We start from the raw sequence: 19436 nt of genomic DNA, 5'->3' as shown, positions 1-19436 counted from the left end.
AGACTGCTAGCTGAAGCCTCAAGGAATGGGTGAAAAATAAAAAAGGAATTCCCAAAATGTGCAGTTTGTGAATTGAGGAGCCAGTCCACAGGCAGGCGGTAATGCAACTGGTACAGTAGACTGGGGGTGAAGACACAGCGCTTTAAGATGGACCCTTGCTATCTCAGATGCACAGCTGAAGATGCTGCTGGAAATTAAGTACAATTGATCTGGGCTTATCAAGCAGAGTTCAAATGCTGTAAGAATTCATTTTGAGTTTATCGCTTGTTTCTAAATTGGTAAACCACCTTGAAAGCCCCTTGGGGGCTAAGGTGGCTGGAGAAGTGCAAACAATAATGAATTAAAAAATGACAGACGTGGCTGAATACCGTGTGTCGGCCAGGCAATGCTAGCACCAGGCCAAAGGGAAAACGGAGCAGGACTTTTTTGGAGTAAGCGCACCTAAGATGGCATACCAGCACAAGGAGGTGGTTCTAGCCAGTTATATAATTCTGTGAATTGATGAGCAAATGCAGAAGAGAATGAAAGGGAATTAGGACGAACGGTTGTTCTCAAGTGTTCTCCCTTTGATCTGCAATGATTTGACAGAACTGTTTCTCCGTAGTAATTCAGTCCAGTTCTGCAAAGGGTGTTCCCTGCTCCTTCCGTGCGCTGGCAGCCTTGTGCAAGGATCAGGAAACAATTTTTCAGAGATGGGCTTTCCTAAACTCTGTATGTACCCTGGGCACAATCCATCAAGAGCTTGTCCTGTGCTATCCCACGGCAGCAAATGGGGATCGTGCACGAGCAGCAGTCCCATTAACCACACAGCTTCATTATCTGTTCAGCGGTACGTGCACAGGAGACTTGCTCTGTATTGTACCCTATTGGCCTTTGCGTGATCCTTTTACACCTGCAGGCCCCAAACTAAAGTGCCATTTCCCTTCCATCATTGACCATGGGTGCCAGCCTCCATGGAGATACCCCTGACTTGCCAGAATAACCGAGCTTCGCTCCTGCATTAATGGAAGACCACTTTAACTAAATGCTTCTCTTTGAAAACCTCTGAGAATCTGATATTCCTTCCTTTCTCATCTTTAAAAAACAAATCTAGATGTTTGAAACAAAGCCGAGCGCCAATGATTCTATACTTCGTGAGCCATCCAATTCCCAGGCAAACACAGTCTGTGGTACAGCAAGCAACTTTTGGGACACAATGTATTGTCGAAGGCTTTCACGGCCGGAGAACGATGGTTGTTGTGGGTTTTCCGGGCTGTATTGCCGTGGTCTTGGCATTGTAGCTGGCAAAACGTCAGGAACTACAGTGCCAAGATCATGGCAATACAGCCCGGAAAACCCACAACAACCGTTTTGGGACACACTTGGTACATGTCTGCATGAGACGCATGTGAACATCATTGTGTGCATTAAGGGGGGGGTATAGGTATTCCACCCACGGCGCCTGGCAGTGCTTTGTGAGGAGGCCTGTAGTTCAGATGCGCAGGAAATTGTATCGTAACAATTTTTAAAAAAAACAAAAGAAAACCAACTGCTACCCCTTGGAGTAAAAACAGAACATTTTTTCTTTCTTTTATGAAGCTAACCCAATATTGGCGTAGGCTTGCAATTTCACATTTGAGTTGGTGGCTAGTTAGGGTAACAAAATAAGGTTACCTTATTGCCGTGCAAACTCAGGGTCTGAGTTTAGCATCAAAGTCAGGATCTGCAACCAGTATGGGATGAGGCGCAAGCCCGTTTCCTATGTTTGCATGAGCCTCAGATCTAAACCGGCATTTTGTCAACAGTGACCCAGCTGCAAGGAGGATGTGAATGTATGGGGAGGAGGGGCATCGGCCCAGACCGAACCCTTCGTAGCTGGAAGCATTAGAGGAAGCTTCTTGGGGGAAGGCCTTCCTTTGGCCTGTAAACCGAAGGAAACAACACGCTGCAATGGGAGGATAAGGTTTAAAAAAATGCTCTACTCCTTCTATTTGACAGGCACTGGCTGTCGACTAAATGACTGGGTTCACAGAAGCGCTGATGGGACTGCTTTGGGCCCAGAATCCCTTCACCTAGTCTCTCATGATCCATTCTGCCAAGAGGTTCTTGTTGCTGCCTAACCAAGTTTGGGATCAGTCTCAGTCACATCATCTTTCCCAGAACGTTGGGAGACGCTGCGCTCATGAACTACTGCCAAACTCATTCTTGGGCTTTCCGAGGAGTTACCATTTGTCAAACAGAAGACATTTTGGCTTGGCGTTCTACTGCAGCGAGGAAGAAACAAAATTAACCAATCCACCAAAGCAGTAAGAGGGTCTTTTGGAGTGGGTTGGCTTTCAATTTAATAAACACACACACACACACACAAACACACAGCCTCTTCCCCTTTAGAGGACTAGCACTAGAGAGCAATACTGCGCAGGTGACGTGCGGATGGTTTTCCCTCATGAAAATAAAAACAGGTCGTCGCCAACTCAGATATATATATTTTACCTCTAAATTATTAGAAACCAGCTCAGCACAAACTCTCCAGATATAAATACTGGTGGCTCAGTCGGGAAAAAAAAAAGATAAAATCCTAAAGTCGGTAGGGGTTACACGTCAGAATGACCAGTGAAAAATACTGAACGCTGCAACAGCTGCAGGGCAGAGCGGGCTGCGGTGATGGGTGCCCTGCTGACAGTTTCCATGTGTGAGGAACGAAGGCGTGGCAAAGAACTCCCTCGGTCAGCAATGTGTCCTTCCACTGGGCAGCGTGTAGGGAGGTTCAAAGGGGAGGATGCGAGGCAGGGAGAGAGGTGGTGGTGGCAGCACTGGGGGAAGGGGGTGTCACTCCGTCTCACTCAGTGGCTAGTGCAAATAGTCGTCCACTCTGGCAAATGAACAGGAGCCCAAGCCCACGCGAGCCATGAGCCGCAAGCACTCCGAGGCCTGGCCCAGGGCGAGCAGCAGCGGGGGCTGCTTTGGCAGGTTCTGAGACTCTGTAGGAAAAGAAAGAGAGGAGGGATGAAGTGGCAGGAAGAATGCATCTGGCACATACGCTTCCCTCCTCACCTATGGGAAAGCTCTAAACAAGGCATTTTGTTGCAGAGCTCCAAAATAAAGGGAAAGGAAGCCTTGGCCCGGGTAGGACGTGCCCTGCATAGCTGCTGGAGGAGAGCTAGAATACACTGTTGGTGGGTCCCAGCACTACAGGAGTCCACATTATTCAGTGCACTACCAGAGTACATGCCTGTTGAGAGATGCTTTCGAAGCCTAACAACTGGAATCACAAAAAAACAAACAAACTACAGGCACTATCCTAGCCAAGGATAAGACCTTTTTATGACCCATTGATTTAAATGGGAAAGGCAAGCAAATGCCTGCCATTCTCCCACTGCAAACCAGAAGACAAAAAGGTGCATCACTTCCGCTGGGCAGAGGCCCTTAGCATTTGGAAAACTTTTTGTTGCAAACTGCTCACATATATTACCTTACTGATCCATACCGCACCATACCAATACCACACTGCAGGGAAGCGAGGAGCCACTGGGAGACAGCAGCGTGTCTGAAGCCGCTTAAGTGCCAGGGCGTAACAAAATTTAAACCAGGAACTTCCCTGTATGTTCACCATGTACATTCATAGCCATCACATGTTACCAGCAATCATTTTCTAGCAATGTGACTATAAACCACACTGCATCTTCAAGAGGTCCATGTGACCACAGTGAGAAGCGGGGGGGGGGGGGGGGAGATCCAGCATTATGGTGCCACAGGAGCAACTGAACGCAAAAAAATCTTTTAAGAAGGGGCCTTAAAATGGTACTATACACCGGTTAAGTTATATTATATTTCAAAATCGGGGAGTAAAAATTGTTGGAGGAAATGTGGAGAATTGGGAACGTTCAGTCACATGTGGTGGGATTGTCCTCTAGTAAAAAAGTTCTGGGATCAAATTGGTACGGAAATGTCGAGGATAGTGAGAAGGGTAAGAATATCTAAAGCAATGGCACTTATTAATCTGGATGGAATAGGGCTAAGGTTAAGAAAGGAATCTAAGTGGATAAATCTGATGTTAGTAGCAGCAAGACAGGTTATAGCAAGAAATTGGAAAGAAGCTGAGGAATTGATGATTAATCACTGGAGGGGAAATATGAATATAATAGTTTTAGAGTACCTTACGATGAAGATACGTAGAATGAATGGGTTAAAGGTTAGGGAACAAGAGAATTGGTTTAGAAGGATGGTGGGGTACTTAGAAACGTTTGAACAATTTGGGATGATTAGTCGGTTAATAGGAAATTGAGAGGTTAATTTAATTATAAGGCTAAGTGGAAGGATCTATAGAGCAATAGAGTTGTACTGGGAGTAATTGTGAATATGAAATAATATTGTATGGAATAATATTTATGTATCTACTGCCTGGAGGTCCCTACACGGGTGATGTTGGTGACGGGTTGTTATAAAAAAATTAAGAAGGGGCCTCTTGTTTTGAGGCTTTAATTAAAAAAAATAGCTTTGCTTAGATGGACCTTGAGTGACAAGAATCTCAGCGATATGAGGCATGGGTAAGCCTAACAATATGCCACTTTTGCTTTCAACATTATCTTCTGGCTTAAGAGCCCGACAAAGATAGGCTGATGGGCCCAGAAGTAGCACTATCACATGTTCTCCAGCACCAGCTGCCCCCCACAGAAAACAGTCACGTGTGGCAGGCAGCAGCTGTGACAGCCCCCCATGCGTCGTCTTACCCAGTATAGCGCTATTGAGTGCAGCACACACTGGTTCCCTCTGGATTGGATCCAGCTGCTGACCGACAGGACAGTTCCAGGGATCTGAGTAGGCTAGCAAACTGAATGCATCCTGGGTGAGAGCAGAGAGAGACGCTTGAAAGGTACTGCAACACAAGCGCTGACAGAGGGTGGTGTGTGTGTGTGTGTCCCCTTGAATGGTCACAGCAGGCCTTCCTCACTTAACCTATCTAGGTCCTACTCAAATGGAACTTGTGCCCAAAGGCTGCTCAGCTTGGCAGACTGACTGCAGACTTGAATGTTCCCTCGTTCATCCAGCATCACCCAGACCTCATGCGTGGTTCAGTGCAACTCCCACTTCACGGAACAGCTGCCTAGGGTGGAGGGGGGGGGGCACCATGTTCAGAAATAGGAGGTGCTACAAGGCCCTTTAATTTGCCAGAGCTTTTACTATCTGAACATCCCGCCCGCCCATTCAGTTCCCAGTTGTTCCTACACAATCCCATCACTCAACAGGGTACAACGAGAGGAGAGGGGAAACTTCCTGCTGTCTAGAAGAGCTACGTATACATGCCTGTTCGGAGTACATTGGTTCAGGCTCCTAAGTTCTCACGGGCCCAGTTTTGGCCTGCCACCCTGGGAATGGAATGAGCAGCCTTGTTAATTAGCTGTACCTGCAAGCTTGTTCCGGACTAAGGTGTCCTTGGGTGGAAGGGAAGTCTCAGCTCCGCACGTCCCTCTTTCCTTTCTCAGGCCTAGCGACGCTGATATCGAAGCGTGCCCTGATTGGCTGACACTGCTAGGAAAGATGGCTCCTCACTGCACTCTGTATCATGCTTCACTCTCACCAGCATTTGGTCTGACCATCTTATTGCTACCTTTACTCCATCAGCATGTGAGAGGCTTTGCTCCATGTCAGGCCTGAAATGACCAGAGCGGCCTGGCATGGTTTTGGACTTTGTTTGTGAGTATGAGCAACTCAAGCCTCTTCAGAGAACAGCAAGCTAGTTAGCAAGCTTCGTGTCTAGACAGATAGTTTTAGCCAGAAATAATTAAGTTGTTCATTATTTTATTGCCGTTGTTTGTGCCTTATAGAGTGGTTTCTGCACCCCTGCATACACTCCCTGAATTAATACACAACCATTATATTTAAGCCTGTGTCCTGAGCTGCTGACCAGCTGTGTGCAAATCCACCCAAAGAAGAACTCAGAGACTGGGAAGCCTCAAACAAACAGGGTGTTTCAATCCTCCAGGAGGGCTACTAGGAGTTCTGGGTGGCTGTGAGCAGCACTTGAAAACGGTAGTCAAAGGCTGAACCCCTAAACACTTACTCACTGTTCCAGAAGGGAGAGCACAAGCGCAGGGTTCGCCTTCTCGTGCTAGGAAAAAAGTATCACCTGTCATAGATTTTGCACCCCATGCCCACCCGCTCATCACAGTCTGTCTTGGCTATGTTATATAGCCAAGTGTCAGGCACAGATCCCAGCCGTATCCCAGCTAGTCTGGTGAAGTAGTTAGAGTGCTGGTCTAAGATATGGGAGACCTAGGTTCAAATCCTGACTCTGCCATGGAAACTTGTTGGGCAACCTTGGACCAGTCACACCCACACTAGCCTAGCCTTCTGCTCAGGTGTTGAGAGGAGAAAATGAAGGTGAGAATGGTATAAAGTAGCTCTGAGTCCTCCTTGGGGAGAAAAGCGATGTATCAGTGAAATGAACAAACCATGACACACCTGCAACATTTTTTTGTGTGTTGTGTTCTTTCCATACTCTCGGCACAACTGCTCACTCAGGGTCTGCAGCTCCCGGCCAAACTGGATCATCCGCTCCGTGGCAGCGTGGTTTCCTCCACAGAGCTGCCTCTGGGGACAGCCGTCTTCTGCAGCACAAGAGAAATGTTACGATTAATACTGATGTAAATTGGTCAGGGCCCTGACCTGGAAAGCCCGGGTGAGCTTGATCTCATCAGATCTCAGAAGCTAGACAGGGTCAGCCTGGGTTAGTAATTAGATGGGAGACCTCCAGCGAAGACCAGGGTTGCAGGCAATGGCAAACCACGTCTGATAGTCTCTTGTCATGAAAACCCCTCCAGGAGTTGCCATAAGTCAGCTATGACATGAGGGCACTCTCCACCACCAAACTGGGCAGCACCAAAGCAACCCAGCCCCCCCCCCCCCCCCGAAAACCATCATCACAATTCTTGTAGATGTCAGGGCAAACAACTGTGAAAACTTATGAGAAGTCCCTACTACTAAAGGCATAATCCAAAGTTTGAGTTTCCAACATAGGGGGATCTTCCATAAATGTTAAGATTTGAGTCTGGTGGCACCTTAGAAACCTACAAGATTTTCAGGGTATAAGCTTATCTGAAGAAGGGAGCTTTGACTCTCTAAGCTTGCACCCTGAAAATCTTGTTGGTCTCTATGGTGTCACTGGACTCAGACCCTGCTGTTCTACTACAGACCAACGTGGCTACCCACCTGAAACACAAAAGTTAACACTCTCTTGTTTGAATGGAGACACAAGATTCTCAGGAAAGTATTCTGGGTCAGAGCCCAAAACCCATACGAAATTCCGATTGCACACATTCTTAAGTGCAAGCTACACAAAGCAAAGAAACTTCTATCCACCTGCAGCCAGGTGTGAATATTTTTGCAGTTTATGCCTTCTCTCGGCACATCAGGACTGGAAGAACCCTCCTATGTGGCCTTTTGCCCCAGCAGTACATGATCCACACCTGCTAATTTGACAGACAAACAGATAAATAAACACATACACAAAACGGAGGAGAGTATACTTTCTGGCCTAAGACTTTACCCATGCTGGAATCATCTGTCTGCAGGATCTCTTCATGCTTGTAAGTGCCGTTCATTATCCTTGTTGCAGAATTCTCCAGGACTCCATTAGGGTAATGCTCTGCCTCCATCTCCATCTCACTGTCACTGCATGGGGAAGGGGGAGGAGAACAGAAAGGAAAGAAGCACTTCAAAAAGGGGGCAACAGCCAAGCAAGGAAAGGGAGACAGTCAACTGCAGACCAAATGAGCGTTCCAGGTGGATTTTCAAGCTGGCAACAGAGCGCCAGTTAACATTAAGAGGAAATTTCAGTCGTCCTGTGCACAGCTAACAGCACGTGCATTGCAAACTCTCCACGGTACAAAGCCCGCATGCTAAAGAAGCAAATGCCAAAGATCAGCATGAATATCCAGCCTACTGCTACGACTGCTGAATGTTTCACTGATTTCAGAAAAGGAACTCAGGGTCTCACCACACGAGACAAAATACACTTGGGATTACACAGGTAATTCGAGTGTATTTGAGTGTAATTCAGGTGTATTTTGTCTCGTGCAGTTTGACCCTCACTGCGCTCTACCTGGTCTCTTGGTTGCTGGTGCTGCTGTGCTGCTGGGACTTGGTGGAATCTGTGGAGTTGGACTCTGAATAGTTTACCGATGAAGGGGACGACGAGGAAGAGGACGACGAGGACGAACTCAGTGCTGGGTATTTACTGTGGCTCTGTTTGTTTTTCATGGAGGTAACTCCGTTGCTACAGGTTGGGCTGTCTGCTCCTGAAAACCAGAAGAAGAGTCAAGATGGGCTCTCTGTGCGTCAAGATTGTGAAACGCCCTCTTGGGCAGGGTTCCACTTTTCCACTGACTTTGACAATGTGTATTTTTAAAGTGGCCTCTGAATCCTGCTAAACTAATTTGCAGCTGCCTCTTCTCCTGATTGCTTGTAGTTACACACTCTGATTTTAGTTTACTGCCATTATAATTTGCATGTCCATTTGTACTTCTTTGCTTTTTATATTGTTTTAAAAATGCTATTCATTTTTGATCCAAAAAAAAATCAGGATATATGTATTAAATTTCAGTTGCATTTGTTGTGCTCCTCAATTAGCCATATGCTACGAACAAGCCAAAAAGAAAAGAAAAAAGAAAGAAGCAACAGAAATCATCTAGGAGGGAAAAAACTCCAAGCAGTGCAACACGTACATCCAGAATTTCCCCTTGAATTGCACAAGGAGCGGTTCAAAATTTGAGAGATCTATTCTAATAGGGACTTCCAAAATGAGAACAGCTCCACCATGAAGTTGATTAACTGACCTATCTAGGAAACTCTTACCAGTGCTGTGAATGTGCAAATTGTTAGAGCCGTGCCTGGGGCTGAGGTTGGGGGAATCAGGGTAGCTGTCCTGGGATTTGGGGCTTCGGGCACTGAAACAACGTACTTCACTGTCTGTTCCATTCACCATCTCCACAAATTGCCGACACCTGCAGTACAGGGAAATAAATGCATTCAGAAACAAAAATGGGAGAACAACAGTGCAATGATTTGTACAAGGCATGCTAAGCAACCTAGAAATCTATAGCAGCAGATCAGAAAGACAAGGAGCCTAGACACACAAACGAGGAAGCAGCAGCTAGCATGCCGGTCTCTTCCAGCTGGAGACGGCACTATAATGCTAACAGAAAACCAATGAAGGCAACAAATCATGATGCGTGAACTGAATATTCCATCAAAATGCCCAGAGCAGGGCAATGAGGTTGAAGAAGCATCAACAGATCACACCCTTGCCCGAGGCAAGTCTGAATCAGACATAGAGCAAAATCCCTTCCTCTATGGGAGGTACTTCACTGTTTGTTCCATTGGGGGGGGGCGGGGTCTGAAATTTTACGAAGTTGGGAATTCAACATTAGTAGTTCCTCAGGAGAGAGACAGAAAGCAGGCCAGATTTTCTTTATCCATTGATTGCAGCAAAATTCTCTGTTCTGCAAGTTAAGGGCTGGCTTACACACAAAACCAAACCCCAATGTGGCTGTTATGACCACACCTTGGGCTCATGAGCTCTCCTTGCATGTTCCAATTTCCTCCCAGACTCCCTGGCTCATGTAACTACAGTTTCCCTCCCAAAGTGAATTAGAAACCTACTTCAAACTGTGATTTCCCACTCTGATTCGGAGGTTTAATGTGGTTTGGCAGTTATGTGAGAATTGGTCCCACATGCCCTTATGTTCTGTTTTTCACAGCAAAGGATTCATATTACGTTGCAAGTCTCAGAAAGAAATCCACTAAGAACAGGCCTTAGAAGAACATAGTCCCACTTTTGAGAGAACGCAACAAATCTAGCTCCTTTTCTTTATCCATCGATTCAGAAATGCAGGCGGCCTGTCACTAAAACCTGAAGACAGAATGACGCATGACCCCCATGAAGATGGCAAAGGGCCTGATCGCTGTTAAATGCAACCAACCAAACAAAGCCTATGCTCATTCCACAACTGACAAAACACAGGGAAGGTGAGGAGGCATTTTTGACCAAAAAATAATGTTTGCCCTTACACCTCCTCTTCCACTTTGGAAAATGGGAACTCAGCAGTACCGTGAAAAATAAAATACAGTAGTTGGAAAGATTATGTCTGACATGCATTAAAGCAGCATCTATCAGGTATGAAGCAGTCTTAAAGTCAAGCCAATGGCCCACCTTAAAACTCAGTATTGCCTAAACCAACTGACAGCCTGAAGCATCTATGGCACTTTTCCGACACTGCTTACCTGAGTCCCTTTGACTTACCAGGACTGAGTCTGGGACTTCCCACATGCAAAACATGTGCTCTACAGCTGAGCCACGGATTCTCCAGCTTTCATTTTGGAAAGTTCTAGTAAGATTCCAACTAGCTACGCTATTGTAGGCTCACAGCCATACGGCTTCTAGCACTACAAGGGACAGCTGCTGACTCTCTGGGCATTTCTTTGTCTCCTGCTCTGCTTGACCCGATAACATACTCACTTTAACATAAACAGAAGGTTAGGGTTGTGCTCCAGGAGTCCTGGGTATAACTGTTGCGTGGCGTCTATGGCCTCTCCCACTCTTCCTGCCAAGACCAGCTTCTGTATTCCTGGAGAGGAGAGCAGAGTCATTGGGGTGGTCAGTGTCCCAAAAACAAGCAGTCCTGCGCACATAGGTGAATTCAAACTTTTAGCTCATCAAAAAGAGCGCCTTACTTAGGCAGAGGTTTCTCCCAGTTAAGAGAACATTAGAGGAATACAATGCATTGTAGGCCAAGAAGCGTGACAAGCCAAGAAAGCAGCAGGGAGAAGCTATGTCATTTATTTCTTTTAAAAGATTAGCATGCCACCTTTCCACCTAACTAGGACCCCCAAGGCAGCAAACAATCAAAAGGACATTAAAATCAACTTTGAAAAACAGCAGATATCTATCTATCTGAACCTGTCATTAAAAACAGACAGGGGGCAGGGGAGGGGGCAGTTGGCGTAGGCCGGAAGAAAAAGAAAAGTTTTCACCTGCTGGCAAAATACAATGATAGAGGGGAATAAACAAATCTCCCAGGTGAGGTACTTCCATAATTTTGATGCCACAACCGCAAAGATCTTTTCTTGGGTTGCCACTGGTCTAGCCTCAGATGAGAGGGGCACCCTCAAAGTGTCACAGCACTGGTTGAGCGCAAGGGCTAGAAATCACAAATCAAAACATCCGATGCAGGGCTCTCAGTATTTGACACTAAAAGGAGTTCAAGTTCTTTGCAAAGGAAGCCAAAGCAAAGGAAGCCATGCCGGGTTTTTAAAAAAGGCAAATAAAAATATTTTAGGTTTTCTTGAGAATATGCTTTTCTGCTTCTAAGACTCCTGGACAACTTGGGATCCTGCAAGCAGTTAAAGAGTGACACAAGGATGGGGGGGGGGGGGGAAGGTGATGAGAAGTAAGTGGAACGGCACAGGCACAGTCAGTGCTACCAAATGACCACAGGAAGTATTCTCCTGGCATATGAACCAAAGGACTGCAATACCATTGTAGGCAGGAAAACCCTTCTGCATAAGACTGAGAAACGTAGGACAGAAAGGAGAGCCTAAGAAACACTCTTACTTTGTCTGTTCTTTATGGACATCTGTTCTTCCTGGATTGTGCTCTCTGTCACCCTAGCAAAGGCAGTCGCTGTGGCACAGTACCCGTGATGCACCAGGTAAGAAGACACCATACTGGGAAATGCGGAAGGAAAAAAGCAAGTAAGTCCAATGAGCATCACTGAGCAATAGAAAGGCGAGAAAATATCCCCAGATGGATAACACCACTGTGAAGGGCGCCTCTCAAAGCTGTTCTCGGCTCTGCTTCCCGCAACACACGAAAAGCCCCGTGCTAGGTGGTGAACAAAGGCATTCTGGGAAGAGAGCAACAGGCCTTTGTGTCCTGTAACATTCACACAAGATGGCACAGCTGTTATATCATTATCGCTTCGTCATTTTAGCTTTTCTTAGTGAGGACAGTACAGGAGTTAAAAAGAATGATGGCCATGAAAATGAAGTGGCTAAATTGAAGCAGCTTATATGAACACTGCACACACACAAAAAATCAGCATCTAACTGCAGAAAAGCATCCGTAAGCATACTGCAGTGATATAAGCAAAGCACATGGGGCACTGGGCTGATTTTATTAGAATCTATGAAATACAGAATCACACCCATGGACACCTGTAGCTGTCCTTCTATTAGTTTGTCTAATCCTTTTTGAAAGCGAGCCACAATGGGTTGGATCTAGTCATCTTTCTCACTCAGTCTTGATCTATTTGCCTCCTTAGTATAGCCTCCATCTCACATGGCATTTGTCAATGTAGGCCTCGTGATCCACAGCATATCCTTTTTTGAGCAAAGGGAGCCCCCGATGTGTTCTTTTTCACCAGAAAGGTTGGTTGGATCCAATCCATTATTAGGCTAATTATCCAAGACAAAAGATTCCAGTGTGTGCAGGTTAAAACAGGATGCTTGTGAATGTAGCCAGGCTTCACCTTGATTTTCAGTTAGGGGAACTAGGGACGATTAGACATTCATCTGCTTTCACCATTATTCAGGAGAGCTCCGCACACATCTCATTCTCTCTGACGCCCTTCTGGCAAACAGCTAGACAGAACTCACTAGCTTCCTTCAAACCATCAGCTCCCCTTCACATGTGGCTCTGTCGCTTGCTAGTGATTTGTCCCCAAAGGGACTAAAAAGCGATAAAGCAGACAGCTTTTTGAAAGTAGCACATTATTCCAGGAACGTATAACCTTCATCTTCCTTGACAGTTTTTAAAAATAGATGTAGGGTGAACGAGCAGCCATGAGCATTAAGCAAACTCTCTAACATCACACTGTTTAGATAGGAAAATTAACCAGCATAAGAAGAACGGGTGGTGAATAGAGATGGGCATGAACCGAAATACGAACCAAAGTTCTTCATGAACTGGGCCGATTCCTGGTTTGCGAACCAGCAGTTCATGGGAGCTCAATTTTGACGAACAGCTATGATTTTTAGTGCGGTTCGTTTGGTTCGTATTTTGGTTTGTCACTGCAGACAGCCTGGCACTGATCAATCAGTTTCCTAGACAACCGAGGGGGGGGGGAGAGAATGGGCTTTTGGCAGACTTTCTGTTGACCCGGAAGTGACATTTTCACGAACCAAACAAACCAGTTCACGAACCAGCCAATTTCATGCCGGTTCATGGTTCATGAAATGCTACCAACCACGAACTGCAACGAACCGACATTTTTTCGGTCCAAGCCCATCTTTAGTGGTGAATACAGCCTGAATGGTTACAGAAAATGCTGGTTTAATGAGGCTTTTAAAGGCCAATATCTTACTTACTTCTGCAACATGGCTTGCCATTCACCTAACCGGTCGCCTATGGGGAAACGCTTAATGGTGCCTTGAATCTTTGCTTGCCACTCCCGCATGTAATCTTCAATGTCGAACACAAATGGCTGCTGCCCAAAATTGGCATCCACTATCTCTCCCGGAGTCTGAAGCCCCACCGTGGGGTACAGATTAGCCTGCCAAAAGAAAGAAACCCTAGTCACATTTCCAAGACCTTTAGGAGAAAAGACAAAAAACACAAAATGTTCCCTGGACGCTAAAGGCGAAGATGCTAAATTTCTTAGAAAGGGCTTTAATGAGGCCTCCAAGTCAAGCAGGCAAAATTGATAGGCGACTGATCAGTTACAATCAGTATTGATCCCAAACTAGACTTTAACGCATCTTTCACAATTTCTAGCATGTTTAACATGTCAACAACAATCCTTGAAAGAGTAAAGATGCTGCAGGTTCCCCCAGGGACTTGCCATCTTTCTGGAGACTGAGAGGAACCCAACACATTATGGCACCAGATGTGCTTCCCAATGATAGTCACAGAACATGGTCCCATGATCCCCAAAAGCTGAAATGAAGTTCCCTATTTACTCCACAGCCTTCAAAACTACCCTTACGGTATACATCAGGTTTTGTTTTTTAAAAAGGACTACTACGTGAGGAAAGCTTTTGAGAGCACTAAATTTAGGAGAAAGGAAAGACTGCTTGGAAATCAAGCTGACAAGGACCAGAAGAAAACTGCTTCCAGCATCTTGATGGGGCCAGATGTTCCAGTCCAATCCAAATGGAAATCCTCACCCACAGATAAGCTTTGAAATACCCTTCAGGAACTAACAGCCCCACTTGCTAAAAGAATGCCAAATTCCATAACACCAGCAAAAAATGAGAAAGTAGCTGCACTTCTTGTCATGTGGCCTCAGGTTTATCAAAGAGCTACCAGACCAACCTTCAAAATATTACTCTATCCATAGTTACAACTTCCTTTTTAAGAAACCATGCCAACCAGCGAACAGTGGCTGAGTCATTCACACCCCTGAAACTGCTGGTGCTCTTCACAGGTTCTTGTTCTCTAGCTTAGCCTTGAATAGTCTTCCAACCTCACTTCTGCCCTATTTGTAGACCTTCTAGTCAAAGTATTTTCTCCTTTCTGACTCTCAAAAGTTTATACTCCGACAATCGTGTTGGTTTCTAATGTGCCACTGGACCCAAATCTTGCTATTCTTATACAGATTCCCCAGCTTTGCTTTTTTTTTTTGTTTCTGCTGCCGGAGGCATTCATCTTCCACAACTCCCCCTTATCAGCACTTTAAAAACATAAAACAAAAAAGTTTTCCAAAGTCTACTCTCTACTGGGCATCACTTTCAGAACACGAAAAAAGCCTAAACCCACATCTGATGGGACCAATCTACAAATGGCTCAAGGGCTGATTTTAATCCAAAGACTTCCTTGACACTAGCCAAGGGCAGATTGTGGTTTGCTTTTTTACCAGAAAAATGAAGTCACCACCATCCTATCACACAAAGAGAAGGACAACTGGGGAAAACAGAAACTTCAAAGATACTGGTTTTTTATTTTGTTCAAGAGACTGCAGCTACCTTCAAGAGATCTGCAAATCCAGGATGAATAAGAGAAGAACTTGGTGCATGGGGATAGAACATAAGGGATAATCCTGAAGAGCTAAAACTCAGAAGCACAGAGAAACAGCTTCAAAGAAAAGGAAGACCACAACGAGAAGGAAGGTTAGACATACAGACAGCAGTATGAAACTTGGGGAAACCGAAAATAAACATTTTTCTAGCATGGAGTGATAAAGAAGATAATTGCAGAAGTGATAGATTTTTGCATAAGAACAAGGCAAGTTTAATACAGCCAAGTATTCCATGGAATTGTAGGCTGTAAGTGTATGTAAGTTCGTGTTAACAAAGGAGAGAGGCAGAGGCCTTCCTAGCAATTTTCTTGGAAGAGAGAATCAGCTTTCACAACTATCCATTAATTCGATTTCCCATTGCAGAAGAATGGAAATATGTTTCAGAGTGTAAGGGGAAGATCATGTGTGACAGCTTCTATTATCTAAAAGAGGAAGGGCTTCCATCCTGAAATCTTTCAGAGAATGTGCTGCCCAAGGGGAACAGGAATATTCAAGTGTGGCATAATACAGCCACAAGCCTCAGTTCTTGAATGTGCCATAAGGCAGGCGTGAGGAAACTGTCCTGAGCAGAAATGTCTTTCTTCCGGAGTGAAACCTGGTGTAGTTATGTCACTTTAAGAAAACACAAAAAGGCAGGCCCTGCTGCTCCAATACCTCCAGTGCAAATGATTAAACATTTCTGAAAGAGAGAAATACTGTAACAGGAATCATGGTATAAGAAGAGCCGATGAGAAATCTGAACTCACAGCAGAAAGAACAAGCAGATAGCAAGTAATGAAAGCCTCATCTCTAGAGCCTCCAAAGAAAATCCTGGTATCGACAGCTAAGGAAATAGCCCGTGAGTCCTGGAGAGCTGCCTTGTAGTGATGTAATTGCTCTTGAATGTCTTACCCATAAGGGGGGGAAATAGGCGAGGGATCATTATTGTATGCTGGAAAGCCCCGCTTGCATAGCCAGATCTCACAACTAGTCTATCAATATCCTCTCCAGCAGGCAAACTAGACTGCAAATTCCACTGCGTTCATGAAGGTTTCATTCCAAAAACACGCACACGGGAATTTTCTTCCTTGGTTGTTAAACGGAGAGCCAATCAAAGCAAGTAACTGCAAGCAAAGCAAGGGGACGGTGGTTTGGGGCAAGATTCCAGCAAGGTATGAGATACACTGCAACTGGAGACAGCTAAGCTATTACAGAGACAGCTGTTCTTTGTCTTCAGGACACCACTGTTCAAGAGGTCTGCATTTCCAAATTGCCCAGGGCTGCTTTACACATTATCTCTGTGTTAAAAAATCACAGCCACCATATAGGAAAAATTGTTTACTGTAATCCATGGAAGTGCCATCTGGGTGAGCACAATTATTGGAGGCAGTTTCGATGACTCGGGAGCGTTCTTTCTTTCTCTTATTTATAACCTTGGGAATGAATAGCAGCACCCCCCTACCCCTGCCGAGAGGTATTAGCATTCCCTACCTCTATAAGCACTTGGAACATCGTGGTGGATTATAGTTAGTTACATATATTTAATTTAATTTATTACATTTATATTTCTCCCTCCCCGTATCAGCGGGCTCATAATTCATAATTTGAATTATGACTGCATAGTAATCTATTCAGAGATTATGTGCTGTGGGGTTGTACAGACCTACAGTAACTGCAACTGATGTGCTAATGCAGTGGATCTTCAGCCCATGAGTTGTGACTTCCAGGAGGCTCATGGAGCCCCTACAAAGTCCCAATATGTGAAGGCAGCAAGTGGGGGCATGCCTTCCAACTCTCTCTGCAGACACAGCAACAGGCTGGCTGGCCAGGGCACTCTGCAGCGGAGTGGAGTTCTCCATGGTTCTAACTCTTGGCTTGCTTCTCATTATGGTGCCCATGGTGGGGTTTGGATTGTGTTGCCTGTCACTGACATTTCTGGTCTGGTGCCTGGTGTCCCGATCTTGATGCCAGGCAAGCCATGAATCTGTCTCTCCTCTCATTCATTTATGGCCATTTATGTACCCTGCCCTTCTCTGAACAGAATTAGGGCCCAGCAGAAAACATACCAAAAGAATTTAAAATATTTAAGAAACGTAATTAAACTCGTATGCCATAGCCCACGCACATTACTTTCAAGTGGCCCTAAAAGTTCCCATAAATAGCTCTGTTTTACATCTTTGCCAGAAAGGTAGGCACACGCCCCACCCATTCCACAGCAGCAGGGCAGCAACAGGGTCATATTCTCTAGAAAGTGAAGACTGTAGGAGACCCTACTGAAAGGGCGTAGTTGCTGCACAGGTTCCTATTGGGTCACTCAGGACGTGTCTGTGATGTCACATTCTTGCAGCTTAGTGATTCCCATGCTGCCACCTAGAGGTTAAAGGTGAGTCCCAAGTCGAGAACGATTGAAGACGAACTTCGCTAACACATAAGTAAACAACTGAGAACTGCATTTCTATAAATTTGGGTAGGATTTCTTCCCAGAAACTATTAAAAAAAACCTGAACACTGATCTTTTTAAAATATGAACAAATAAATCCCCAACTTCTATCTGGCCAATAAAAGTATCGTCTTTGCTGTTATCTTTGGAATCTAATTCTGGCACAAACATATGCTTGATGTTAAGTCAATGTTTCTGTATCTCACTATTCTTTCCACTGCATTTTTTTTTTAATCCTTGATCTACACCTTTCCTACTTGGTTTTTGTTTTCCATTTATGCATCTAAGGGCAGAACTGTATTTTGGTGCTGATGTACAAAACACATGGGGAAGTAGTGATTTAAATACACGCACCCCGCACAGACCTGGTATGTATTGCGCCCAACAAAACATCACAGAACAAGGAGCTTTCAGACGGCCACTTACACCAACTGGGTTGAGTGGTCACTCATCTTTGCTCAGGCTGAAAAGGAAAATCTTTGACTTGATTCACTGAGCTCTCTAAGTTTAGTTGCCTGACTGCGCTCCAACTAGGAAATTATCCAGATGGTTCATACAAGGGTGTAGAACTCCAACATAATGTTTCAGAATCTGAAGTTTCTCCTTTGTTTGCTTTGCTGGCCTACAATATTTAGCAATTTATTAACGTAGAAGTTGAATGAGGCCTTGTTTTGTTCTTAAAAACCCAGACAGAACCCTGTGGAGCTGTTGAATTGCAAAGCATCTTTTGGTAACTTTAATGTGCACGTTAACAATATAGGTTTTTCTCCATATTCCTAGCAAATACCAGGAAAAAAACCTGATAAAAGCCGGTAATTAGCAGTATCATGTTTGAAACTAGTGTGTCTCTGGAAGCTGCCAATCCTTACAGGGAAAACGCACCAGTCAGGCACAGCCTAACGTTAATCATTTCCAGATGGCGCGGCAAAGAAGAGACATCAGCACAACCCAGCCACTTTCCCCAACCCTTCAATTTGCATCTTTTATTAAAATACCGAAAATTGTACTTACAGGGAGGTCTGTAAAGGCTATACCTGTGGGGGGAAAATATTAAAATTAAAAAGACAAAGGGTTCTTTCCCCCATTTACCTACAACTTTATTACACATACCATAACATATCAGCAATTACCAGGCTGGGCCCCAGTAATTTGCAAGAGTTAATCAGAATCGCCTTCAGAGTCCCACATTTTGTGACGTCGTGTCCATTAAGACAACTCTGGTCCTCGAGCTAACCTTCAACTCACGAGGGATGATAAAGTTTTTGCAAACAGAAATAATTTGTTGTGTTTTACTGGGGAATTTGTTGGTATCATTTCAGACAGACCAAACATCGCGTTACCAATGCATTTGGCCCTTGAGAGAAGTGCTGGAGTAAATGGATTTTGTGCCAAACTAATTTGGAAGATCTGAACTCAAGACTCCTCAGTAAGGGCCTCACAGTTTGCCCACATAGGAAATTACATGGAAGAGGGGTGTATTTAAAATAAAACTCCTCCACATCCAGAAATTGATTTTAGCCAAAATTAAAGTGTGCCGCTGAAGGCAAGTGGCACAAAAAGATACGGAGTGATTACTGAAGGGCCCCACCGACTGCTGATATGAGGAAGACAGAGGTGCGTAAGAGGAAGGATGCTTCATGATGTCGTGTGAGTCAGCCACATGAAGGCAGCAGGAAAATACATTCTGACAAAGGGCTGCAGGCAAGTGAGTAGGCAGAGTCTCTCAGTCTTGGGTGGAAAAAAAACACAAAATGCGAACGTCCCAACGTTTACTCATTCTAATCTGCGTTTCACTCTTGAGGCAGGGCTTCTGAAATGCCAGAATCAAGGTCGAAAGTGATGGGATCATAACGTGCCCCCGCCCAATAGACTCAAGACACGGGAATGGGGCTGAAAATTTCAAGGCAGAGAGGCAACGCCCTGCACCTGGCCCTCTCCCTCCTTTGAGAAGTTTGTAATCATAGCTACATTATGCAGCTTGTGAGCCACTGTACCCTCAACAGCATTTGCCTGTATTCAGCCTG

General features: G+C 45.0%; 1 protein-coding gene across 1 annotated transcript in view; it reads right to left on the bottom strand.

Moving 5' to 3' along the window:
- Positions 1–2445: 2445 nt before the first annotated feature.
- Positions 2446–19436, bottom strand: part of RANBP10 (RAN binding protein 10) — a 41268-nt gene continuing 24277 nt past the window's right edge. The window contains exons 5-14 of the mRNA XM_055000289.1: positions 18424–18446; positions 13345–13529; positions 11591–11703; positions 10496–10604; positions 8833–8981; positions 8081–8276; positions 7526–7650; positions 6442–6587; positions 4710–4821; positions 2446–2960 (exon numbers count right to left, since the gene is read on the bottom strand). Coding sequence (XP_054856264.1) covers positions 2830–2960; positions 4710–4821; positions 6442–6587; positions 7526–7650; positions 8081–8276; positions 8833–8981; positions 10496–10604; positions 11591–11703; positions 13345–13529; positions 18424–18446 — 1289 coding nt within the window. The 3' untranslated portion in view covers positions 2446–2829. The remainder of the gene's footprint in view (positions 2961–4709; positions 4822–6441; positions 6588–7525; positions 7651–8080; positions 8277–8832; positions 8982–10495; positions 10605–11590; positions 11704–13344; positions 13530–18423; positions 18447–19436) is intronic.

Source organism: Eublepharis macularius, chromosome 16 (genome assembly GCF_028583425.1).
Source record: "Eublepharis macularius isolate TG4126 chromosome 16, MPM_Emac_v1.0, whole genome shotgun sequence".
Classification (NCBI taxonomy): domain Eukaryota; kingdom Metazoa; phylum Chordata; class Lepidosauria; order Squamata; family Eublepharidae; genus Eublepharis; species Eublepharis macularius.
This window is presented reverse-complemented; position numbering and strand designations above follow the sequence as displayed.